A 25,905-nucleotide genomic window follows, 5' to 3' on the forward strand; every position below is an offset into this window, starting at 1 on the left:
GAAAGAGTAAAAACCTATATCTAAAATTATGCTCAAAGACATAAGCTGAAGAATTTAATATACATGTTGACAACAGCATGAAGTTGTGTAAGGACAGGCACAGGCTGAGTATTAGGAGAAGGTCCCACACCAGAAAGGGAGTTGGGTACTGGAATGGGCTCCCCAAGGCACTGGTCATAATATCAACTGCTGGAGTTCAAGTAGTATTTGGACAACATTCTCAGGCAACATTTGCGTCTTGGTAGTCCTGTGAGGAGCCAGGAGATGGGCTCAATCCCTGTGGATCTTTTCCAACTCAGGATTTTCTGTGATTTGAAGTGGGAGAACAGTAATTTACATGCAAGGTTCTTATCTTGAAACTAATTTACTCAAGATCTGTAAATCCGTAGTTGATCAGGATGCCACTAGGGGCTGCTGCTGTTCTGAAGAGATTGTTCTCTGATGTTTTCTGAGGGCACTTAAACATGTTCTTGTTGGATACCTTAATTGGACTATTTTATTAAGCAATTTTTCATGAACACTTTTAGAATAATGATGACTTTGAAGAGCAAAATAATGTATTATTTAATTTGTTGTACCTATTGAATGATTAGGAACCTAATTATGTTGTATGCGCTTTAGTTTAAACTCTGTGACCCATATCATAGAAGCAGAAATTTAATTGAATGTTTATATGGAAGAATCAACTGTGCTAAAAATATGTATGCAGTTGAGTCCTGAGCAAGGCTCATGGGCCTGGGTACAGGGTCAGTTCCCTCTCTGTAAAGAAGGAGAGCACTGCCTGGAGTTTCTGGGTTACTCTGTGCAGTGATTGATGAGAAAGCTTCTAAATGTGCAGCTGCTGCTAATGATGGTGTGAACATTGCAGGTGGCGTGGTTGGTAGTATGGTGATGTTGTTTCCACCATGGTGAAGAATTAGAACTTCTGGAGCTTACTTAATCAGAGACTGTTGGGAGCAGTCTCCTCCTCTGCTCCTCATGAATGCCATGCAGGTGTGTTACTGCACAGAGATGTCTATCTGAGATAAAAGGGCAAGTGGCATACTTAAGAGGGAGTGCTAGTGAAAATGACATACACAGTACACCTGTGTGTGATACTGAAAAGATGCATGGTTCTTTTACACCCTCTGTCTTTAAATATAACGTGCTTTGTGTGCTGTTATCTGGGCTTCTTTTTCAGTCTACATTATGGGAATGTGTTTCTATCATAAATTCAAGTTTAATTGGGTAGGAGAAATTATTTTCCAGGTTTACTTTACCTTTGTTAAGCTTTTCATTTATTTTCTGTCTTTGAGAATGGTACAAAATAGCTTTTACAGACTGCGTAACAAAAAAATCAATAATCGAAAGCTTTACTTAGGAATTTGTTCCCTACAAAACAGCCCTCTTCCACATTTGTAGCGCTGCTTCCAGTAGCTGCTGCAGGTTTCCTCTGCACAGATGCAGCAGGACAAATACATTCCTACATGTGTGGAAAGAACTCAGACCATATTCTTGCTCTTCTCAGAAGTTCTTGTGTATGTAATTCAAATGGGCCAAGGAAACTAACTGAAATCTCCAAATAATACCACTTTAAACGGGTTATTTTTGAATGGAAAATAAATATTTCCAGGACAAGGAGAATGCTGTGTGTGTTGAATTCTACTTACTTGTGTGTTATTTTTTTATTTCTTTATTTTTTTTTCTTAATTTGGAGTTGCCATGAAGCTTTTATGGGTGGAGAGATGCTTGCTTCTGTACCATCGCTCCCACCAATCCAAAAATCTAAAAGTGAGTACAAAAACTGATCCTTGAAAGAAGCATTTATTACCTGTTGCAATATGTCACATCTCTTGTGTTCACTGTTCCTATCAGAGCTGCAGTTTAGTTAAAGCATCAGTCCATGGTGTACGCTATTTTACTTTTCACATTGGCACTGTACTCATATTCCAATATTCAAGTTTTTGTTAGTAACTTTAGATTTCCTTTATTTGTGCAAGGCTTACAACTTAATAAAATGTGTAACATGTAATTTTGTTATAAAGAAAGGGTCAACTATAAAAAATAAAATTAGTTACAACCATTGGGAAGGGCTGACCATGCGCTGTTGTGAACAGTTTACCAACTGATGCACTGATTACACTTGTCTGCTTGAGCATTAATTGATTGCAAATCCCTGCAACAACAATGCAATCTTCTGATGTGAATTCTGTAGCAGTTCCCAAAGCAGAGGTAGAACTCCAAGTGGATTTTGAAGCCCAGATGAAATCCAGTTGAAAAAGTCAACACATGTGGCACTGACAATCCAGAAAGAGCAGTTGTTAGCAACTACTGAAATGGAAAATGTTCTGCATTGTGGTCATTAAAACACTGTGTGCCACAAAATGCTCTTGTGGTAAGTCCTGTGGGTATCGTGGGAACAGAAATAAAGTGACCGAAGAATCGGTACGTTGTATAGAGATTAAATGAATGTTTTTGTGTGATTTAAAGATCATGGTTTATTGCACTGCTGGAAGCTGCACCTCCAAAAACATCCTCCAATGCAGAAGAACGTGTGCATTTGTTGATCCAACTGCCACCCATCTCACTTTTTTGTAGGAGGACTTTTTTGTAGGGTTGACAAGAAGCCATTTATTCCCTTAGTTCACTCTTTGTTTATCTCCCATTTCTGAGGCTACCTGATAAGTTGTTTCCACACTCCTGACATTTCTAGAACAGACAGTTTTGTGAATGTGTTCTTGTGCTATCAATATAAATCACTGTTAGCAATGAAGTTGGCTGCAAGCCTGCATCAGTTCTGGTACTTGGCTGAATTTTATATTTGGTTCTGCAGGAAATGCAGAAGTTCTAGCTGACCTGCTCTTCTATCCCTCTTGTCTTGCTGCTGAGAATCTCTGCAGGTTTTAATTGTTCACGTTTTGCTGCCATTTACTTTGGAAGATAAAATATTTACTGAATGCTTATGAAACCTTAGTTCATTTAAAAAATATTCCTGGTCAGAGTGACCGGTGCTGTAAGGACACGTTGATCCTGCGATTTCAATGAATACATACATTCTGTATGTTGTTTCTCAGTAGCGTGTTAAATCATGTGTTGACGCACATATGAATACATGAATACCAAAGGTTTATGTACATTAGTTTCTGGCCTACAGGAATGGCCATAAACCAAAGCTGAGGGAAGAGGGAGAGCACAGTCGATGTAAATGATACAATCAGCTATTTGGGTTACTATCAGCTAGATAACAACTTGGGTCAGGTGGCAGGTCAACATAACCTGGGCAAAACCAATCTCATCTGAGGCAGGACCATGTACCAGCAGCCAGCCATGACCCAATCTAGGAAAGCAAGTAACACATCTATTGTAAATTTATTGTAAATGCTGTAGTGAAAGTGTTTTACTGTGATACATGGGAACTTCTGGTCAATCAGACAAAGGTTTTTTATAAGAGATGCCAAGGTATTACTTGGTTTTCTTTTTTCCATGTGAAGAGGAGTTATGATTGCAAAAAGAGAAGTGTTTACATAAACTGATAAAAAACTTGAGAATTCAGCAGAAAACAGCCACGTGTTCCTGAACATTCTTCCATAAAAGTCTCACCGTGCCTGGCAGAGCCCTATTCACCTTCGCTATGAGGGGGATCGTACTAGCAGTAGTGCTCACCCTTGTAGGTAAGCTTATGAATCCCCTCTTCATTCTTTTTCCCTGGAATTTCCTTGAGTTCACTGACAATAATTAGGCTTAGACTGAATATAACTCCTGTGGTGTTTTTTTTTGTAGGCAGCCAGAAGCTTGACATTGGTAAGTACATTTCTACCTACAAACTCGGTGTCTTTGTTATGATGACTATTCATTAGCATATGCTTACAGCTTTTGTGTAAATGGCTGCTATTCCCCACAGACCCAGGATTCAGTAGTGGAAAGAGTTACCTGTACAGCTATGAAGGTTCTATGTTGAATGGGCTTCAAGAAAGAAGTCTGGGCAAAGCTGGTGTGCGCTTGAGCTGCAAGATAGAGATCAGTGGGCTATCAGAGAATGCTTACCTCCTCAAGGTACTGACCACATCTTGTTCCAAACATACCAACCAATACTGTGAATTCAAGTCACGTTCATTTACCTGTGTTTTGCTCACCTGTGTTCAAGGGCTGTAGGTAACCAAACTGGTAACTCAGCGCTGTAGGTTTCAGAGAATGGTTTGCAAACTGAAGTTTCAAAATTGAGGAGTGATTTATCATCCAATTGCTTACATGTTCAGGGGCTTCTCAAGACCTCATATGTGAAGTAGTCTGTTACAAAATGTTTATTTCTAACTTAAGGCACTTAACCCTGCTCTGATTTTAAGATTTTATTCAACTTTCAACAAATGTTTCCAAGTCCTGTGGGGAGAAAGGACTTGGGTATGTAAAATGCAGACACACAGATGTAAAGTTATACAGATAATTAATAAGCTTAGATTGTGTTTACACACTTGGGAAAAAATGTCAAAGCCATCAAAAAGGATATCTCTGAAGGGTGTTAGAAGAGCTGTAGGACTTCTATCATGAATGATGGTAAGATATCAAAACTATGAGTTAGGGATTATACTTCTCGCTGTTGTCCTCATCCTGAAATTGTTGTGTTGAGTGCCCCAGATTGTGCTCTGTGAGACGCAGCTCAACTTGCAGTAACTTCAACAAAGTCAGTAAAATTGCTTCTGATTTCCATTGTGTTTCTGAACATAGAAGGAAACAAGCAAACAAATGAAGAAGTGTTGATTGTATTACCTTCTGAATGATATTCTTCCCCTATGTAGTGAATGTGAGTAAACTGCTCACAATCTTCCCAGGAGTTAACAAGGATGTTAACAAACATGTCACAAAAGGGCACTATTAAGCCCCCAGGACTTGTACTGACTTTACTAAGCAACAGGTACAGGAATCAAAGAATAAACTGCTGCATGGATATCTAAGCCTAAATTTGGAAGGAAGGAGTAGATAACTAGTGATTAGGTTAATTTCTTCCAACCTGTTTACACATTTAATACCAAAGTAATTTTATTGACATCAATATCTATTTTTAACTTCCTCTCAGGTCCGCTCTCCACAAGTGGAGGAATACAATGGGGTCTGGCCCAGGGATCCTTTTACTCGATCTTCCAAAATCACCCAAGCAGTCTCATCGTGTTTCACCCGGCCCTTCAAATTTGAATACAGCAGTGGACGGGTCGGAAGCATTTATGCCCCAGAAGGCTGCCCAGATCTGTGTGTTAACTTAGTGAGAGGAATATTGAACTTGTTGCAGATAACCATCAAGAAATCACAGAATGTCTATGAATTACAAGAGGTTTGTGTTTCCCATTCCCATTTCTAAAACAACTTTGCTGAAAGGGTGTGTTCTGGTTAGGTGCTCTTCATTCATGTTTCTCTTTATTTGACTTTCCTTTCAAGCATACGTCATGAAAAGCTGTTGATTTTCATTCACATAGAAAATACGTATGAACATGTTGAAGGATTTACTTCTACTAGAATTCTTTACAGACATTTGTTAAATTGCTTTGTTTAAAATGCAATGCCTTCATCAAAAAGGAACCATTTTCTCAATTCCTTGACTAAATTTAAAATACGTCTATTTCATGTGTCTGTGTGTCTGTTTTTTAGTTTAGTAGGATTAATTGTGAGCAATGGGTAACAGCTTTCAAAACACAGATCAGAGAATCCTTATCCAATTTCTCTTTACCCAAAACATAACTCAGCGTATCCTTACCCTCCTACTGATACTTCAAAGATTGCTCTCCAGCAAGGAAATCCTGATACAATTCACAAGTCTCTCTCTCTCTCTCTCTCTCTCCCCTGATCCCTTCAGGCTGGAATTGGAGGTGTTTGCCATGCAAGGTATGTCATTCAGGAAGACAGGAAGAATAGTCGAATCTTTGTTACCAAAACTGTGGACTCAACTAACTGCCAGGAAAAGGTGGAAAAAAGTGTTGGAATGGCTTACATCTATCCCTGCCCTGTGGACATGATGGTATGTGAGACATGGAAAGACCTTCCTCACACCAAGCAGATGGAAAAGATGAGCAACATGAGCCATCTGCCCCATTCACTCTGTGGTTTCTCTGTGCCTCTCTAGAAAGAAAAGCTTACCAAAGGGACCGCCGCTTTCTCCTACAAGCTGAAGCAGTCAGACAGCAGCACACTGATCACGGAGATTACATCACAGCAGGTGCATCAGATCTCACCGTTCAGTGAGCCCACTGGGGTGGCTGTCATGGAAGCAAGGTAGGTGGGGTGCAGGGCTGCTCCAAGTGAGAATAATTGCAAGTTCTGGTGGTCCCTTTTACCCCCAGTTGAAATGAGGAGTTAATTAAGCCCCAGCAGCAGTTGAGTAAAGCTGTAAGTACACATCTTTTATGACACCTTTTTATTCCTCTCTGACCCTTGACAGACAGCAGCTCACTTTGCTTGAGGTGAGAAGTGAGAGGAGCAGTGCCCCAGATGTCCCCATGCAGAGCTATGGAGGCCTTCGCTACCACTTCCCAGCTGTACTGCCACAGATGCCACTTCAACTGATCAGGACAAAAAACCCTGAGCAACGGGTATGGAATTTTTAGATCTTTAAATCACTCTCCTAATTAAAAATTAAGTGACCAGAAATGCGATCAGAAATATTGAGGGATTTAATTGCATGTCCCTTCTGTCTCTTGTGTTGTACAGATAGTAGAAACACTGCAGCACATAGTCCTGAATAACCAACAAGATTTCCATGATGATGTTCCATACAGATTTCTAGAGCTGGTTCAGCTTTGTCGGATAACAAGTGCTGAATTTCTTGAGTCTATCTGGAGACAGGTTTCAGATAAACTTCGTTACAGGTATTTCATTGTGCAACCTGCTAAGAAATTCTTCATTGCTGGAGACCTTCATTGCTGGATATTACTAGACTTTTTTCTCTAACATGCTTGCAGGCGATGGTTCCTGAGCGCAGTTTCTGTAAGTGGCACCACGGAAGCACTAAAATTCCTTAAGACCAGAATTCGCAATGATGACCTCAGCTACATTCAGACCCTTCTAACTGTTTCTTTGACTCTTCATTTAATGAAAGCTGATGAACACACACTTCCACTAGCAGCAGTGAGTAAACCTACATGAATGTTTCCAATTTGATAACAATAAGAATGTTAATTGATGGCAACCTTTGATTATAAAGTTCACTAGAGTGAGTTCTCCCATCACATATACAAATTTTACATCAATGCTGATGAATTATTTTATTTATTTATTTTATATTATATATGAGAAGATAATGCTTCTTCAATTTGCTATAGTGATAAAGAGCCCTTCTCTATTGGCAGCTTCTAAGGAATAGTACCATTTTAGCATGCTGGACTTATGTGTCATGCCTTCTACAGGCAAATCTTTGTCCACAGTATCTCTTCCTTCTGAAACATAAAAGGTGATTTGTGCATTGCATCATTTGAATTTTAATTACAAAACATTCTTACAAATTGAAAAGTGCTGCAAGTTAAAAAGTTAGTGCAAATGTCAAATAGTTTGTACAGTGAATAGAATAGTGTCGTCATTTATACCGAACAGGATTTTTTTCCCCATCTCTAGTCAGTATTCCTCTTCATAAATAGGAAGCAAAATATATTAACTGACAGTGCTTTGTTAATGTAATTGAGACACATGCTGTTCTAAAGATGTTCTATTTACTGATGTTCACCCATAATCTTCACTTTGTGTGATGCTCAGCTGAGGAAAATCAAATGCCTCTCCATGAACTAATATTTGTGCTTATTTATGTTGAAAACAGTGTGGAACTAAGGTCCTAAGTGAAGCTTGCTAATGAAATGTCTACAAGCTGATTTAATTTGTTTTGATGTGAAGAATAATCATTCTGAAATTACTTCCCCTAGATAAGCTGTGACAATTTTCCTTCTCTGAAAGCTTTGCCAAGCATTGTCTTAAATGCCAATTTTAATTTTATTTATTTATTTTCCTTTTCTTTTTTTTTTTTTTTTCCTCCCCACAGGATTTAATGACCAGCTCTCGAATTCAGAAAAATCCTATGCTTCAGCAAGTGGCCTGCTTGGGATATAGCTCTGTAGTCCACAGATATTGTTCTCAGACCTCAGCATGTCCTAAAGAAGCTCTTCAGGTAGGCTGTTACTAATGGCTTGCTAATGTACACTACTTTGGCTTAGTGGATCTGGTATGAAAATGTCAACTGGACATTTTTGATTAACTATCAATCAATTAGACAAATACAAATTTCACTGACGTCCTTCAGAACAAAGGCAATAAATCATTTTGTTAAAGTACAGAGTAATTTCATCACTGAAAATGCAGCTTTCACTTTTTTTTTTTTTTTTTTTTTTTTTCCTTTTTTTTTTTTTTCCCTACAGCCATCACTGGGTACTTTTATTAGAACCATTTACTTTATTGTGATAGGCTTTTTAGTGCGTATGGGGAACACTATGGACATCGTGTATACATACACATTAGGTGGAAAAGGTTGAACTGTGTTTTGTTGTCCATAGCCCATCCATGACCTGGCAGATGAAGCAATCAGCAGAGGCCGAGAAGACAAAATGAAATTAGCACTGAAGTGCATTGGTAACATGGGAGAGCCAGCCAGCTTAAAGCGCATACTGAAGTTCCTTCCAATATCTTCATCCAGTGCTTCTGAAATCCCAATCCACATTCAGATGGATGCCATCATGGCCTTGAGAAAGATAGCTTGGAAGGACCCCAAAACAGTAAGTAGCATCTGTTAGGGATTTCCTTATGTTAGGAACTGAAGAAGGAAAATGTACACTCTGAGGGTAATTAATTCAATAACATAAAATCTGTGTTTGTTTATTTTTAAGAACAACAGAATACAAGCTTACATTTCAGTTAATGTTTTCTGGTAATATATAATAAATACTGTTCAATAGGAAGCTTTCAGAAGGATATCAGCCCTGTTTCTGAAGTCAACTGCTGTAACTAATTAAGTCTGATGTTTGCTATATATGGTAAAAATTTAGCCACCTAGAAGTGGATAATTTAATCTTCCTCAAGAGTCATAAGGACAGAGAGAGACCTGTTGACTTCTCAGGCAAAATATTTCCATAGGGTCACTTTTTTTAGACCTTTCTTTGAAGTTGAGTGTGTTGCCAGTGACCTCCTGTTGGCCATTGGGGTTACTTGCATGGCAAGTGCAGGCAAGGCTTTGGCCTTTCAGTTGGTGTAGGTAGCTAAAGGTGTTATATGAGGCAGACTCCAGTCAGATAGTCTTTGGTAATTCCCAACAATGTGTTTCCTCTCTGCAGGTGCAGGGCTATCTCATCCAGATCCTTGCAGACAAATCGCTTCCCCCTGAGGTGCGAATGATGGCTTGTGTTGTTATCTTTGAGACAAGGCCTGCCCTTGCTTTGATAACGACAATAGCAAATGTGGCAATGAAGGAGAGCAATTTGCAAGTGGCCAGTTTCGTATATTCCCACATGAAGTCTTTGTCAAAGAGCAGACTGCCATTTATGTACAACATGTAAGTAGAGACTAAAATAAAGAGTGCTATTTTCTGCATATACTAACAAACAATTCATTTTCTTATTCTGATGGATCTCAGCTTTTTCTGAATATATTACCTTTCTTTGTTTAGATCTTCAGCTTGCAACATTGCCCTTAAGCTGCTGGCCCCCAAACTGGATGGGCTGAGCTTTCGGTATAGCAGGGCCATTCGAGCAGGCAGTTACTTTGGTGAGTAAAGCATTTCAGTGACTTTAGAAAGCCTTCCTTAAGGGTTACCAAGTCCTTTGGAGGAATGAAAGTAGTCAGTGCCCATGTGGTTTATGTCTGGAAAAGTTTTTCCCCTTAGACCTGCTGCTCTATGCAAAAAGATTCTGTAAGGTACTTGCTAAGATTGGTTTCTGAAACGTTTATTTATTTCTTATTGAAAAATTAATCTATTTCTTCTTACAACTGTTGTTGAAGCTTTCACCTTTTGCTACAGAAATACATACTTAGTGTACTTAAGATCAGTTCAATGGTCTCTCTTGTTCTATTTTTTTCTGGTTTCATTTCCTTGCTGCTCCAGCCTTCTGTCATCCTGTAAAAGTTTCTGCATTTGGATAAGAGATTGAATTAATGTGGTCGTTGCATATTTAAAAGAGCTGGAATAACTATTTATTAACTTGAGCCTGAACAATTGGAACTTATGTAGTGATGTGCCTTAGAGTCAGTAACTGAAAAAGCTGCAGAAATACAGTCTTGAATGATGAGTGGAATGATTAGAAAAATGGTCTTCTGTTTACTTCTGCCCCAGATAACTATAGGATTGGTGCTGCTGGAGAAATCTTTCTTATGAACAGCCCAGGAACTATGTTCCCATCAGCAATAATTTCCAAACTGATGGCAAATTCTGCAGGTTCAGTGGCTGATCTGGTAGAGGTAAATACTTAAATTAGTAATAAAGCAAATAGAACAATTTTCATATTAAAATTTGACCCCTAAGTTTCCGCTCTGTAAGTACATTTCAGACTATTCCTTCTCACTCTGTTTTTGTAGGTTGGCATCCGAGTGGAAGGCCTCACAGATGTCATAATGAAAAGAAACATCCCATTTGCTGAATATCCCACATACAAGAAGATAAAGGAGCTTGGAAAAGCTGTAAGTGTTTTTAGTAATATATTTAGTAATATATAGTTATATTTAGTGATAGTTTTTGCAAGTCTCGCTGCAGCATCACTTCCTTCCCACCTCAGATATGGCTGCAGAAGGAGCAGTGAAATGAGGGGAAAGTGGATGTCACAGCACAAACATCTCCCATGCCTGGCAGGTTTTCTCCTTCCTTCATTTTCCCAACGTAGTTTATAAGTTCTCTTTATCTTTTAACAGCACAAATGGCCCAGCCCCTCTGTATTACAGTAAAAGTTATTTCACTGGAATGGAGAACACTGGATAGGGAATATCACAGTGATAGGAGGTGTATTTAAAATAGCAACACTACGTTGTAAACAGAACACCAAGGAAATATAAGGGGCCAAAAAAGGCTGTGGGTTGGTCAGTAATAGTTGTCACTGCCTTGCTAAACTGCCATTTGTAAAGTGTTGCATTAAGGAACTTCACTTGTTTCCTGGTCTGTTTCCTAGCTGCTGGGATGGAAAGAGCTGCCGACAGAAACTCCCATGGTATCAGCCTACTTGAAAATACTTGGCCAAGAAGTGGCTTTTGTCAACATCAACAAGGAAGTCTTGCAACAGGTCATGAAGGTACCAGAGCCCCCTACTTCTCTTTGCAAGTCTTGACACCATTGTCCTTTCATTTCCTCACCCCTTGGACCTCTGTCCTCTGGCAGACTGTAGTGGAACCTGCTGATCGAAACACAGTAATCAAGAAAATCGCCAGCCTGATCCGCAACGGCATCTCAGGGCAGTGGACGCAGCCGGTGTGGATGGGAGAGCTGCTATACATGGTTCCCACCTGTCTTGGACTGCCGCTGGTGTATGGGTCCTACACTACTGCCCTGGCACGAGCTGCAGTCAGCGGTGGGTTGGGAAGTATGAGGTCTGCTGTGCTAGTGGGTGGGAAGGACAGGCTAAGAGAGGCTGGAGAAAGATGTAGGGAAACAAACAAACAAAGACCTGATTTTTTGTAGTGTCTTAAAGCACAGGAGGTGAGGTAGTGAAGGTATTAGAAAAGGAGCTGCACACACACGAGAGCAGTGAGAGTTGTCACTGTGCTGGAGGGTCAGGCTGCTACTCCAGGGGACAACGACAGGCTGGAGGGATGGCATGACAGGAGTGTGCTGAATCTCTGCGAAGGGACTGAGTAACCCGTGAGCTTGCAGACTGGGCTTCACCCGAGCAGCAGCAGCTTTGCAGGAAAGGGCCTGGGAGGCCCGGTGGACAAGCTGATGGTGAATCGGCAGCGTGCCCTTGTGGTTATGGATGCTACTGCATCCTTGGCTGCAACAGGAGAAGCAGAGTGAGCTCTGCAAGGCTTTCCTCCTTTCATTAGCACACGTGAGGCTGCTCCAAAGGTACTGCACCCAGTTCTGGATCCTCAGTGCAAAGCCCAGTAGCTGCACTGAAACGGTTCAGGGCTGAAGCACCTGAACACAGAAGAAGTTTTCTGTACTTTATTAACTTTTTAGACTTGAAAAAAAAAGACATTTCATCTCAAGGTCAGGTCCTGTTTTTCAGCCATTTTCATTGTATTAAGAGAAAATATTACCTCCTCTTGAAAACTGCATCTTGCTTACACTCAAGTCCTTTCCTTTAATTTTACTATTTTAAAATGCTGTTCTGTCTTTTGCAGTGGATGGAAAGATGACTCCGCCTTTAACTGGAGATTTTAGACTTTCTCAGTTGCTTGAATCCACCGTGCAGATTCGGTCTGATTTAAAACCCAGGTATGTCAGGTTTCTTGTGCTTTAGTTATAGAAGGATGTTTGGGTTTTGTGTTTTTTTTTTTTTTTATGAAAGAGAACATCAATATAAAAACAAACAACTTTCTTACATAGACTTCATTGCTCTGTTTCAGTTTATACGTGCATACAGTTGCAACGATGGGTGTCAACACAGAATACTTTCAACAAGCCGTTGAAATTCAAGGCGAGGTCCAGACAAGAATACCAATGAAGTTTGATGCCAAGATAGATGTGAAACAGAAAAATATTAAGATTGAGACAAACCCATGCCGTGAGGAAAGTGAGATAGTGGTTGGAAGGTATGGTGGCATTACTTCAGGATAATTTATGTTGCGGAAACCTGATGAAGTTCAAGATTCACTGACATTCAATGGAGGTTTCTAGGCATGCAGCGTAACAGCTAACCTTTAGGATAAAGGGCAGAGAAGAGAAATAAGGGAGTTGAGAGTCAAAAGATGCCTCAAATATTTAGGAGTTTAATTTTTATTTTAATTTCTTTATTATTGCACTAATTTTTATTATTATTTTTTAAATATTTGTATTTCTAAGCAAACATCTCTCGTGTTTTGGAAATTTATTTAAACTTACCCATACTTTGAAAACTTCCTGTGATGTTCCTCATGACCTCTTAATTGTCGGTAACAATATTTATACTATCAGTTGCATATACAGTTCCCATGTTCAAAGAGCATACTTCTGCCATAACACTTGACAGAGACAGGGCAATAACTTGTTTAATCCAAATAAATGGGTTTAGAATCGTTTACCACTTTCTATGCATGTTTTCGCAGACACAGGGCTTTTGCTGTATCAAGGAACATAGGAGAAGTAGGTGTTGAAAAGAGGACCTCAATTCTGCCAGGAGATGCTTCATTAAATGTTGTGGAAGAACCTTTCGAAACATCAGAGAGGGTTTCCAGGGAAGAGTTCACAATGGTAACCTATTTTTTTTGGCTTGTGCAGTTATGTGCTACCTATACCTGCAGTTTTACTCTTGCCTATGATATGCTTCCAGTGGCATTCACATGCTCTTCTCCACTACAGCAAGGGCCTGACAGTGTGCCAAGGAAACAGTCCCAGACTTCTCAAGAAGGTCTTCGCCATAGCACAGGAGAAAGAACACATAAACGAGATATTTGTCTCAAAATGCATCATCTTGGTTGCCAGCTCTGCTTTTCCAGAAGGTCAAGAGATGCCAGTTTCATAAAGAATACATATTTGCACAGATTAATTGGAGAACATGAAGCTAAAATAGTTTTGATGCCAGGTATGGTACTGAACACAAGCCTTTTCTTATTAGGTTTGTTTGTACTCCTTGAAGCAGTATAACTTTTTAATCTGTGCAATTTGTGTGCAGTTAATACAGATGCTGATATTGACAAAATTCAGCTGGAGATTCAGGCAGGATCTAGAGCAGTTTCCAAAATAATTAATGAAGTAAACTCAAATTCTGAGGAAGAAGATGAATCATCTCCATATGAAGACTATCAAGCTAAACTGAAGAAGATATTAGGCATTGAAAGTGTGTTCAAGGTAAGAGACTTAGAGCCTGCAAGGGGAGGGTGTTTTCCAGTAAATAAAGCCAAGGATTTGAAGGCTAGAGTGGAAAACTGGCACGGGAAAGCCAGGATGGGACCAGTTTGAAAGGGGTGCCAGTATTGTCAGCGCATGTCATATCTGGAGAGACTGACCCAAGGGGTGCCTCCAGTTGGGGCTGGTCCTCCTGATGGGGCAGATTTTGGTGGGGAAAAGTGAGCTCTGCAGCTTCCATGAAGACGTGGGAAAAGCTGTGGTGAGCAGCTTGTCTGACACCCACAGATAATTTACATTGTAAATACAGAAACGGATGTATCCCCTCTCTCTCATAATTTTCTTTGAATCGTTTTGCAGGTTGCAAACAAAACACGGCACCCGAAAAGTCGACCATCTAAGAAAGGAAAAACCATGCTAGCAGAGCTTGGGACAGAGCCCGATGCGAAAACTTCCTCCAGCTCATCTTCTGCCTCCTCGAAGGCCACCTCTTCTTCCTCATCATCTGACTCTTCTCCTAATCGTAAAAAGCCTATGGATGAAGAGGAGAATGATCAAGTAAAGCAAACTAGAAACAAAGATGCAAGCAGCAGCAGCAGGAGCAGCAAGAGCAGTAACAGCAGCAAGAGAAGCAGCAGCAGCAAGAGCAGTAGCAGCAGCGAGAGCAGCAGTAACAGTAAGAGCAGCAGTAGCAGCAGCAAGAGCAGCAGCCGTAGCAGCAGCAGCAATAGAAGCAGTAGCAGCAGCAGCAGCCATAGAAGCAGTAGCAGCAGCAGCAGCAGCAAAGGCAGCAGTAGCAGGAGCAGTAGTAGCAGCAGCAGCAGAAGCCATCATAGCCATGGCCATCACTCAGGGCATCTGAATGGCAGCAGTAGCAGCAGCAGCAGCAGCAGATCAGTGAGTCACCACAGCCATGAGCATCACTCAGGACATCTGGAAGATGACAGCAGCAGCAGCAGTAGCAGTGCGCACTCCAAAATATGGGTAACTCATATTTGTCAGTAAATTGAATGATTCTGATAGTATTTGTGAATTGTATTCTTCATGGCAGCTGGCTTTGTATCACGTTATTAGTTGACACAGCAAATATTAGCAACGTAAAATTTTAATATCTATTCTGCAAGCGCAGCTGCAGTCATTGGCTCAGCTCTCTCTGCTTGAGCATCTCAAAAGTTTCTACAAGTTTGGTGAAACTTTTATTGTAGGCAGAGAAGTGAGTTTCATCAATCTATTGCTTTCTGTCTGTACAAATTGCTTGTTTATATCTTCATTTTGCAGTAGGAACACTAATGCTTTATATAAACTGTTTCAACCATTTCAACTACTGCATTATATGCTTATAACTAAATGTACAGAACTATGCATGAAAGATAATTACTAAAATTCTTACTTGGTTCCCAGTGCTCAGATTTGAGCACAATTGTAGCATTTCTTTCCTTCCAAGGCTTTTCATCTTCTTCTTGTTATTATTTTCAAAGGGGCGTCATGAGATTTATCAGTATCGCTTTAAATCAGCACACAGACAAGAGGTGAGTTTTCTATTCTTAATTAATTGAGTTTGGAATCTGTTAGGAGTTAACTTAAAACCTTGAAGTTCACTTGTTGTCTTGCTGAGGGGAACTTCAGTACTGATAACACCAAATCAGATGTGGTAGTTCTTCTGAGACTCATGTCAGTAAAAAGCTCCATAACAACGGATATTCTGCAGCACTTCCTTGCGCAGTTTCTTCAAGTGTGATTTTACATTACCTTCATGAGCATGATGTATTTTATTCCTGCAGTTTCCCAAAAGAAAACTCCCAGGTGACCAAGTTGACAGCAGTTACTCCTCTACCAGATCCAGCCGTGACACATCCCGAGCTGCGTCCTGGGTTAGTTGCATCATTTTTAGGGACTTTTAACAGCTTGGAAGAGTGGCAGAGTGGCCGTGCATTTGCAGTAATTGTGCAGCTAGGGCAATGGGGACAGAGAAACACCAAATTGTCAGGTTTTGAATATCTGACAAGAGTGATATGTGAGAGGTCCCCTACACGCTTTTCATGGTGCAGTCTTTTCATGGTGAGCCTGGTGTAGCTCAGTGAATGGCACAAATTTTGGCTTATTTTAGATGTAACAATAAGATCCTTCTGTGCTTGCAGGGGCACATGCACAATAAGGCATGAGAATTTACAGGCACAGTAGATATATGTGCAGTACATACACTGCTATATATTTGTAGTTCAGTTTTTTATTTTCTAGATCTTGCATTTTAAGTGCTCCACAGCAACTCCTTTGTAATGTTGTTCTTTGCATACTTTGTCCCCTTTCTTTTTAGCCTAAGTTTCTGGGTGACACCAAAACTCCAGTGTTAGCTGCTTTTCTCCATGGCATTAGTAACAGTAAGAAGAAAGGAGGTCTCCAGCTTGTGGTATTTGCTGATACCGACTCTGTCAAGCCACGGATGCAGGTATTTGTGACAGACCTCACAGATTCAAGCAAGTGGAAACTCTGTGCAGATGCTTCGGTCCTCAATGCTCACAAGGCAGTGGTAAGGCTCAAAAAAGTCATCTCATGCAACTGTAAACATAGCAATAAAATAATGTTCCACGATTTTAAAAATGGTCTGCTTTTCACTCCATTGTAGGCTTACCTGAAATGGGGCTGGAATTGCCGGGACTACAAGGTTTCTACTGAGCTGGTAACTGGACGGTTTGCTGGGCATCCTGCTGCACAAGTGAAGCTGGAGTGGCCCAAGGTTCCTTCAGGTGTCAGATCAATGGCTGAATGGTGAGGTTTTAGCCTTTAGTGCCACTTGTATATGATAGTAGTCAAATGTGAAAAATCAGTATCCACCCATAAAGTTCTATGGAATAAAACACCAGCTATTTTTGAATTATCTGAGCTGAGTACTGACCTCAAACACTAAACCCACATGGGAGGCATTGCCATCACCAGTAATTCCTTGTGCTGGTCATACTGAAAACCAGAGTATCTTTCTTTCACTGAACTCTGATCAGTAAAGCAGGGAGTGGTTATGGGGATGCAGCCAATGATGCTGAAGAACCTGTGTGCCACTTCTGCACAGATGTAAGGTTGCCTGGTTTGGATAAGTGCCTCTTTTTGCCTCTCTGTTTCACCAAATCTTTCCTTTTTGAAGGTTTTACAGGTTTGTTCCTGGGGCTGCATTTATGTTGGGTTTCTCTGAGAGAACTGGCAAGAATCCTTCTCGACAAGCCAGGGTGGTTGTGGCTCTAACTTCTCCAAGGACATGTGATATTGTTGCCAAGCTGCCTGATGTAAATATGAAACATTGTCATTACTCTCCTATGTTTTCCTGATAGAAAAGTGGGATTGTTGGTGTCGTTTAATTATACGGGACCAATACTTAGAAGGAAAAGCTAAGTAAAATAAGCATCAGTTTGGGGGTAAAGGATGAAAACAACTCTTATGAGTTTTCAATCTTTTTAGATTTCATCCAAGAATATTCATACAGTGGTTTCGTTCATGCAAAAAGAGTATGGTGGGTACTCACGAAGACATGCATTTCTATCTGTGGTAGCTCCCTAAGTGTTCACATAAACACATTTGAAAAGGATGTAATGCATTCCCTCATAAATACTAAAAGAATGATGACCCATACCGGGAAAGAAAATTGTAAGCAGAAGCAAAAGCTCATGCACAGGGAGTCAGATGAGCTGTATTCATATAAATTCTTTGTCAACCAAGGCAGAAGAGATTGAAATTGATTTCCATATAGGGGGAAAGGTTATCTCAGCTGTTTGTTGTGAATACTTGGTACAACTACACTTTTACAGTGCTTCTGAATTCTTTTCCAGATAACCCTCTATCAAAAAGCCATGAGGCTTCCTCTATCACTCCCTGTGGGTCCGAGGATCCCAGCTTCAGAGCTGCAGCCTCCAATCTGGAATGTCTTTGCTGAAGCCCCCTCTGCAGTGCTCAACAATTTGAAAGGTCAGAGTTGGATCAGGTTCAGAAGCAGGGTGTTCTCAGTCTCTGGAATTAATTTGAGCATCTTCTGATTTCTAGGGTTTTGGTTGTTTTTTTTTCTGGGATTGTCTGTCTCCAGTCAATTAGGAAATGGGATGAAATAATGCAAGGGTGGGTCACCTGGGTGAGGATATTTATTGTGCATGCAGTAGAAAAAGCATTTCAGGGAAATCAAGATTGGCAATTATCTGAAGTGGTAACATAAATTTTCTGGCAACTATTTTGTTAGACAGAGGACTATCTAACATGCTTTTTCATGCTATTTATTTATTTATTTATTTATTTATTTTTAGAAATTATGGGTGGCTGGTGGCAAAAAGCCCCTGCAGCCTCTACAAAAATATCATATAGAGAAAAAGATATATATTTATATATATGGCACTAAAAATAGAACATGTCATCCAACAGCTTTTCTTAACAGAAATGCAAATATTCACTGGTATTTTATTTAACCAGCTCGCTGCTCAGTTTCGCACAACAAGATCACAACCTTTAATGGAGTCAAGTTCAACTACTCTATGCCAGGAAACTGCTACCACATCTTGGCTCAGGACTGCAGCTCTGAACTTAAGTTCCTGGTGACGATGAAAAATGCTGATGAAACTACAAACCTTAAAGCCATCAACATCAAGATTGGCAGTCAGTAAGTAACTTTTGCCAGCTGTCATAGCAGGAAGGACTGTGTTGTCCATGTTGAGTGGGAGAGGAGCTTGGATCTAAGCTTTGCTCAGCTTTGTTCAGTAGCCCGTGGGTTTTCAGCATTTTCCTTATTTACTTTCCATGCATACTGAACACTATGCCTGTGATGTTGTTATCCTGCATTTTAGGTGACAAGAATGCCCTTATGTAATTTAAACAGTTGGAATGTGCTTATGTTGTGACCAGTGATACTTAGTGAGCAAGAAAATCACTCTTTGTGTATAACTCAAAGTCACTCTTTGTGTATAAACATGGTACAAACAGGGTAAGAACTCTTCTTCCTCTTCTTCTTAACAGTGAAATTGATATGCATCCTGTGAATGGACAGGTGAAATTGCTGGTGGATGGGGCTGAGAGCCCCACAGCCAACATTTCCCTCGTATCTGCTGGTAAGTGGCACAGCATTTCCTTGGTTTTGTTTTCATGTGCATGTTAGGAGAAAGAGAGGAAGAGTAGACAGAAGTATCGTATCAAAGAGCTTCCACAAGTTTGTGCTTAGTAAGTACTTATACCCTTTGCTGCCAGGTTGTTATTTAAGAATTTGCTTTTTATTCACTTTCATGTGAACATTTACAAAGATCAATTAGAGCGTGAAACTCTCAAGGTGGCCAAGCAAAGTAAAGCATAACTACTGTTTCATGTATTGCTGTGGCTCCCACCAGCATTCCAAATTGGAGAAGTATATCAGTTATGGTAGAAAACCTTGCTTGATAAAACCTTCACCACCCTCATAGATCCAAGATGTTCTCATTTGCTTCATAGGTATACATCTGGTTAGCATTCTGAAGTCTGCCAGGGATAAACACAGAAAACTGTGCATATGCAAGAAAACTAGGCTGTTTTCTTATTTCCAAGCAGGGATATTATTTCTGTAGAAGGACACAGGAGGACATTGTTTTATTCTCTGCTACACAGCTGGGGGCAATGTACAATGCAGATGCTCCCTGACTATGTATCTGTGGTATGGGATTCAGGATAAATCTTCCTGAAATTGGGTTAGCATCTGCTAGTGCTGCGCTCTGCCCTAATTGTTATGTACTTACTGAGCGATAATTGTGCTAAAAATGTCCCCAATGACAGTCATGTTGGTTTTTGTATTTTCTTGCTCCAATGCAATGTTGGCAGAGTTTTGTATAGTTGCACAACTGTACAAGTGTTATAAGCAGCTCTGTAAGCCTTTCTAGGATTAAATATGGTATGCTAATAACCCCAAGAAAAATAAGTAGATCTGTGATAATTAAAATTGTTTCCCAGCTTTTTACAAGCACTTATTGTCTATGTGTACACCCTTTATTTTTTTACAGTCTGTGCTTCTTGAGAACTAGTGAGGAATTCAAAGCAAAAGAGGGAAAAGAGCATTTTTTTAAAACTACTTTTTTCTCTATTAAAGGAGACAGTTTGGGTCTGTTCGAGATATTTTTTCTTTTTAAAATTAATATTATTATTTAATTTTTTTTCTTCTTCTAGGTGCTTCTCTATGGATTCGTAATGAAAACCAAGGGCTTGTACTTGTTGGCCCAGCCTATGGTATCGATACAATGTACTTCAATGGACAAACATTCTGGGTATAGTTTCCTTTTCATAAATCTTGATGAGATATTTCTGTAGGATCTCCTTAAATCTGTATGTGTGAGTGTAATACTGTGCAGCAGCAAAGCTAAATCTGTCCACCCCCTCAAAAAAAAAAAAAAAAAAAAAAACACATCCACCACCACAGACAGCACGACATTTTCCAAAAAAAAAAAAAAAAAAAAAGTAAAAGAACGCAGCCAGTGCTGCAGAGTCCTTCTCTGTGTTTCTTAATAGGACATCCAAGAATCCTTCACCAATAATAATATATTCTTGCAGCAATTGTGTGTTGGAAAATGGGCCTCTAAGCACATGTAGTCTGAGTGAGCAGTGTATCTGCAAGGAAAAAAAGAGAGTTTTCAGCTTCTGTCCATGTTTGAAAGGCTGTATTAGAAAAATGGGAAACAGAAATCTAAGAAAACTAATACAATCATACTGCATCTGTCACCTACTAGGAAAATATCAATCACAAGGAAGCTTCAGAATAATAGTCAAAACTAATAATTACTTACTAAGCTAGCCAGGCACAGCAGGATTTAAAGGCTGCAATGGAGCTAAAGGCACCACAGCACCATAAGAGTTTGGTATCTGACTGTGTGATACATGTGAGTTCTTAGCAAGGAAGGAAAGCATTTGTATGTTTGTGCATTGCCATACTAGAACTAGATGATCTTTGGAGTCCCTCCCAGCCCAAGCCTTCTATATGTTATGATACTGGAAGGCGCATACATGGCAAAAATCTGTTCCACAGCATTGTTATGTTTGACTGTTTTAACTTTGAAATGTTTCTTACTTTTCTTCAAAGATTCAAGTTCCTTTATGGATGGCAGGGAAAACATGTGGAATCTGTGGAAAATATGACGCAGAATACAAACAGGAGTATTGGATGCCCAATGGATATTTAGCTAAAGATTGCGTGAGCTTTGGTCATTCTTGGATCTTGGAAGAAACGCCCTGTAGAGGAGGTATGAAAGCTTTGATTAATTTAATTTAGTATTGTTTAGAAAATTTTTAAATCTGTAAACATACTGGGAAAAAACACTTATTAAGGACTCATTCTTCAGCTATATTAAATATAACCAGTGTTTTTCAGTTTAGAAAGGAATAAGAAATTACGGTTAGTCAAATCCAAAAAAACAACAACAAGGCAGTTGAGATGAACCAAGCTGAAATAAAACTACTCTTACAGTCTTGAAGTGAAAACTGACAAGGTTAAATAAAAACAATAAGAAAATAAATTCGCATGGAATGTTTTGATGTAAACAAATAGTGCTTTACAGCCAACAGATGGGGATTAGTAATAACTATGTCTCACCACCTGAGTTTTGAACCAGTGCAACCTGTCAAGCATTTGAGCACGTGAGCAGCTCCATGGACTTAATTACATAGTTGAAATGAAGGGGGGAAAAAAAAATAGGGCTATATTTTATGTGTAGATCTTGAGTAGATTAGGATCTTAGAGTGTGCTCCATTCTGTCAGCTGAGGCTATGGTACAACAGCATCCCTTGAAGAAAGGAAGAGAGCAAGCACATTGCCTCTGTGAGCCTGATGAGGACTTACTCATTACCTGGAGATGACTTTCATATATCCAGCTATATGCTGTCATTCTTCAATTTGTCTCTGTAAAGAATACCTGGCATCAGATTTGCTTTAGATGTATGTGCAGTACACAGGTGTGCACATAACAAAATTCATGCTACTGCTATTTACCACACCCTGTGTTTCCCTCCAACATATGGTGAAACTGACTGACATTCTAAGAATAAAGCTTACACGTGGTTCATTTAGCTTCTCACGCGCCTGTAACTTGTCCTGGGAATCCAAAATGAAACCAATATTACCAGCTGGCAGCAGTGATCTTTGCTCTCTCTGCAGCAATTTTGAGTCTGAATGATGGTGGTAATGGTGCAGTTCTTTAGTTATTGTTTTTGCTTGTTTGGAAACACCACTCTCCTCTTTCCACTGATGAATTCTCAAAGCCTTTGAATGTGGCTTTGCGACTATTCAGTGGGGCAGTTTGCTTTGTAAAATGTTTATTAGGAATGTATTCCAAACTGTTCCTACATGTTAATCTAGAAATTAAGCCAGTTACAGTTGAAATTAACTTTCAGTAACTCCATATCTAATTAGCTGATTTGAAAAGCTTATCAGTCAGTGATGCAGCACTGCTTTGCTTCTGATCAATGTTCAGTTTTTATAGAGGCAATTTGCTTGCAAATGTGAAACATCATTGGCAGATGGGTCAGTCTGGGGAGATTTGAAGATTTTGCACGTAAGAGCATAAACTACCATTAGTGATTCTGTTACAGCTTGTAAACTGCATCGTTCGTTTGTGAAGCTTGAGAAGACGGTTCAGCTTGCGGGTGTTGATTCCAAGTGCTACTCTACAGAGCCTGTGCTGCGCTGTATGAAAGGGTGCTCTGCTACCAAGACAACTCCAGTAACTGTTGGTTTCCACTGCCTCCCAGCTGGTAAGTCCACAGAAATCCTTCTGAAAAAGAGCTGCACAAAGGCCTAAGTAGGTTGTGCTTGAACTCCATTATTACACTTGAAACATGTGAATGGTCTAACGTATCCACAGGAAGGGATGGGCTTACTGCTCTACTGACTGAAGGACTTTCTTTGTTCTCATGAATATGTAAAGCTTTCTCGAGTGAAAGAAATATGTCCTCCTCTTGTAATTTTACTGCTTTTCATGGCAGTGGCATCTAAACTGATCATGATACTTGGATCTGACAGGGTAAGGAGAGGGTAAGATCACAGTTAACATGTGACTCAACTGTACTGCAGCATGTGATGATTCAGGATCATGTTCCACACCATGAAACAGTGATCCTCGTCTTGCATGTTTTCACTTATCGCTGCGTTTGGGCATAATCTTGTTTCCCTGAGCTGATTTAGGCCATAGAAGGGCAGTTGTGAACAGAATTACTGTCTGTGGGTGTGGTGATCCAGGAACATATCCCCTCTACAGGTGTATTGTAGATTTGAAGAGATAAGATTAGATAGATATAGATTATATTGATTATACTTTTGTGTGTGTTTTTAAGATGTGTTTTCCTTTAAGACCACAATTTCTTTTTCTAAATATATTTTTAATAAAATTCTACATGGAAGTATTGGTTTCCAATGAAGAAATGACTTATTAAGCAGGTTTCCTGGAACATCTCAACTTGACTTAGCAGAGTATAAATATGGATGACAGCAAGGAGAAGCCAAGCCTAGTTTAATTAATGACAAGTGCATGTGAAATGCCATACCTTGCAAAACTGCTTCTAAAACATGTTGTTTTCCATTTCTTGTTCATCATCAGATTCAGCTTCCAACCTGGCTGACAAACAAATGAAGTTTGACCAGAAGTCAGAGGACATGCAGGATACTGTTGATGCACACACAGCATGTTCATGTGAGAATGAAGAATGCAATACATGAAGCTGTACACTGCAGCACTGGAGAATACAGAAACATTTTAGTTTTTATAGTGTGGTGTAAGAAGACTCATCTTAAGAAGCAATAGAAATGTTAAATTAAACACTTAAAAATGCGTGGAATTTTCCTAAGTAATTTAAAGTATTAAACTTTATTATTGCAGAAACTATTCTAATTGCCTATAATTATCTGATTTTGGAATAAATACATGCATGGAAAAACCGATGAAGGCTTCCTTCTTTCACTGACTGTGGCAAGGGGATGTCTGCATTGCTTCTCTTCACCCCACGTTGTAGGGACTTGAGGCTGTGCCAGCCTGCTGTGTAGATGTGCATCAGGAAAGAATCTGTGTCAGGCCCCACCAGCAATATGGATTGAGTGGAATGGCAGAAGCTGCCTACCAGGCTCTAGCTTGTTGCCCCTGTGCTTCCTTTCCTGGTGCTGAGATTCTGGGCACCACAGTGGGAATTGGTTGGCTCTGTGTGAGACAGCACCCTCTGCAGCAAAGAGGTCCTCTGCAGTGACAGAGTGATGGGCCTGCGCTGTCATAGGGACCAGCCTTCAGGGAATGAACCTGAACCTCAAGCATATGGACAAGGCTGCTGTGAGGGAGGCAGGAAATGTGATGTTTATGACACACAGCACATAGAAGCTGGTATGAGACAAGAATCTCTGAGCAGACCTGAGGTGCAAAGCCCACGCACAGCAGGTCTTTGTAGACATGGTGAGGGGTGTGCTCAACTGCCCTGGGTGCTGGGGCACATAGAGCTCCAGCTGTGTGTTCTCAGTTGGTCTTTCTGTCTATTTTGTGCTGGGATGGCAGCCTGCATGCCTGTAGTTTTTGGGTAAATTAATTAAAAGAGAAATATGTGATTTGATTCTTAAAATTAGGAGCAACCAGTGAAGGCAAAACGGCACTTCCCTGTAACCATATGGAATGGAAAGGTGGTTGCTGAACAAAAGGATTGAGAAAGCTCTGTTCAAGTTGTACTGTTCTGCTTTCTCCAGCAGCATGGGCACTTAGGTGTTTGGATGTATGTGGCTTTTACAGTTTTTGAGAGGTAATGTCCCCTATACATAAGGGAAGCTGATGGAAAGTCAGCATGAAGGGCAGACACCCAGGCAGTTGAGAGGCTCTCAACCCAGGCATTGGATCTTGTGGGTGCTACGAACCTCAGGGAAGCACGGTTTTGCTGCCCAGAGTCACATTCAGCACACCAGAGGCTTCTCGTGAAGGTGGAATGCTGGAAATGCTGCTCATGGCTGTTTCTGGAAGCAGCAGAGGTGATCGTTACCTCACAATGGTGATTTTTTTTTTCTTCTTATTTCGCTTCTCCTTCCCCCCACCCCCCTCCACCCCCACCCCCTTCTTTTTTTTTTTAATTTGGCTTATATACTCTGGAGAAATGTAAACAATGAAGGCGTGTGAGTAAATGGGGAGGTGAGGGGCTTTAATGAGAGTTTAAATTGTTCTTGACAGGCTGGAGAAATGGCCCACAAAGATTAGAAGAATCGGTTCCACACAGTAAGCATGAAGTCTCCACTGACAGACTGTGGGGCAGTATCAGAGAGGATCCTGTCTGGGCCACAGCATGGCATGGAGCTCGGGGTGCAGCATTCACTGCCCGGCATGTTGGGGTGGGGTGGTTGAATGCAACAGTGAGCAAGAGATGAGAAGGGAACACTCCTCCCTGGCTGGGAAAGGGCTCTGACACAAATGAGGGCAGTTTCCTCACTGACAGGTTTGCAGTATTTGAAAATTACATCCAGAGCTACAAGGGATCTGGTTCCAAACTCCTTCTGTACTGGAATGTGAACTGCTATCCCTCAGCGTCCAGACACAGCTGTGTTACACAGGTAAGGTTTGTTGGTTGATTATTTTATTTTTAAATTGTGCAGCTGCATATTCCAATATATTCCGTAGTATGTTGGATTTTGAGCCCCTCACCAGCTGCCAGCAGCTGTGTGTGCAAATCCTTTAGCTGTATTTACCATTTGCCAAGTCTCACAAGACATGACACAACTCCCTGGAGCTGCTCACTGCCTGCATGGTTATCTTCTCTGTCATACTCTGTCACTTTGATGGGGGGAAGATGTAAAACAAACAGAACCAGGATACAGTACTGGTAAAGCATCCTTGATACACAAAGTGTAGTGTGTCAGGTATTACAAATTACCAAATTGTCTTGAGTAAGAGTCCCTGCTGCACTGATAAAAACTGAGGTGAGTTCTGTGCTCTGTGAGCCCAGCCTTTCCTTCCCATGGTGGTTCAGAATTAGCTTTGATTCCCCACCCCAGTTTGTGTGCACATAGTGAA

The 25,905-nt window shown here is 40.4% G+C and overlaps 1 protein-coding gene across 1 annotated transcript; it reads left to right on the forward strand.

The window, feature by feature from the left end:
- The first annotated feature begins 3,546 nt into the window (after positions 1 to 3,546).
- Positions 3,547 to 23,813, forward strand: LOC107317565 (vitellogenin-2). The gene is made up of 35 exons (XM_032446226.1): positions 3,547 to 3,650; positions 3,760 to 3,780; positions 3,881 to 4,032; positions 5,051 to 5,302; positions 5,822 to 5,983; positions 6,089 to 6,237; positions 6,404 to 6,554; positions 6,673 to 6,830; positions 6,924 to 7,089; positions 7,991 to 8,116; positions 8,499 to 8,717; positions 9,273 to 9,490; positions 9,605 to 9,702; positions 10,268 to 10,392; positions 10,510 to 10,611; positions 11,094 to 11,213; positions 11,300 to 11,489; positions 12,262 to 12,355; positions 12,487 to 12,672; positions 13,165 to 13,309; positions 13,418 to 13,640; positions 13,731 to 13,906; positions 14,264 to 14,887; positions 15,382 to 15,432; positions 15,685 to 15,774; positions 16,218 to 16,430; positions 16,527 to 16,669; positions 17,040 to 17,178; positions 17,719 to 17,854; positions 18,347 to 18,533; positions 18,887 to 18,978; positions 20,057 to 20,154; positions 20,964 to 21,123; positions 22,469 to 22,630; positions 23,473 to 23,813. The coding sequence occupies exons 1-35, from the start codon at positions 3,611 to 3,613 to the stop codon at positions 23,589 to 23,591; spliced, it is 5,487 nt and encodes a 1,828-aa protein (XP_032302117.1). The 5' UTR covers positions 3,547 to 3,610; the 3' UTR covers positions 23,592 to 23,813.
- The last annotated feature ends 2,092 nt before the right edge of the window (positions 23,814 to 25,905 follow it).

The sequence above is a fragment of the Coturnix japonica genome, chromosome 8 (genome assembly GCF_001577835.2).
Source record: "Coturnix japonica isolate 7356 chromosome 8, Coturnix japonica 2.1, whole genome shotgun sequence".
Taxonomy (NCBI): Eukaryota; Metazoa; Chordata; class Aves; order Galliformes; family Phasianidae; genus Coturnix; species Coturnix japonica.

What these genes read in the sequence shown, in the direction of transcription:
- LOC107317565 (XM_032446226.1), top strand. Translation starts at nt 3,611, where the DNA reads ATGAGGGGGATCGTACTAGCAGTAGTGCTCACCCTTGTAG. An exon ending in AGTAGTGCTCACCCTTGTAG is followed by an intron (nt 3,651 to 3,759) that starts GTAAGCTTATGA and finishes TTTTTTTTGTAG; the next exon opens with GCAGCCAGAAGCTTGACATT. An exon ending in GTCAGATCAATGGCTGAATG is followed by an intron (nt 16,670 to 17,039) that starts GTGAGGTTTTAG and finishes TCCTTTTTGAAG; the next exon opens with GTTTTACAGGTTTGTTCCTG.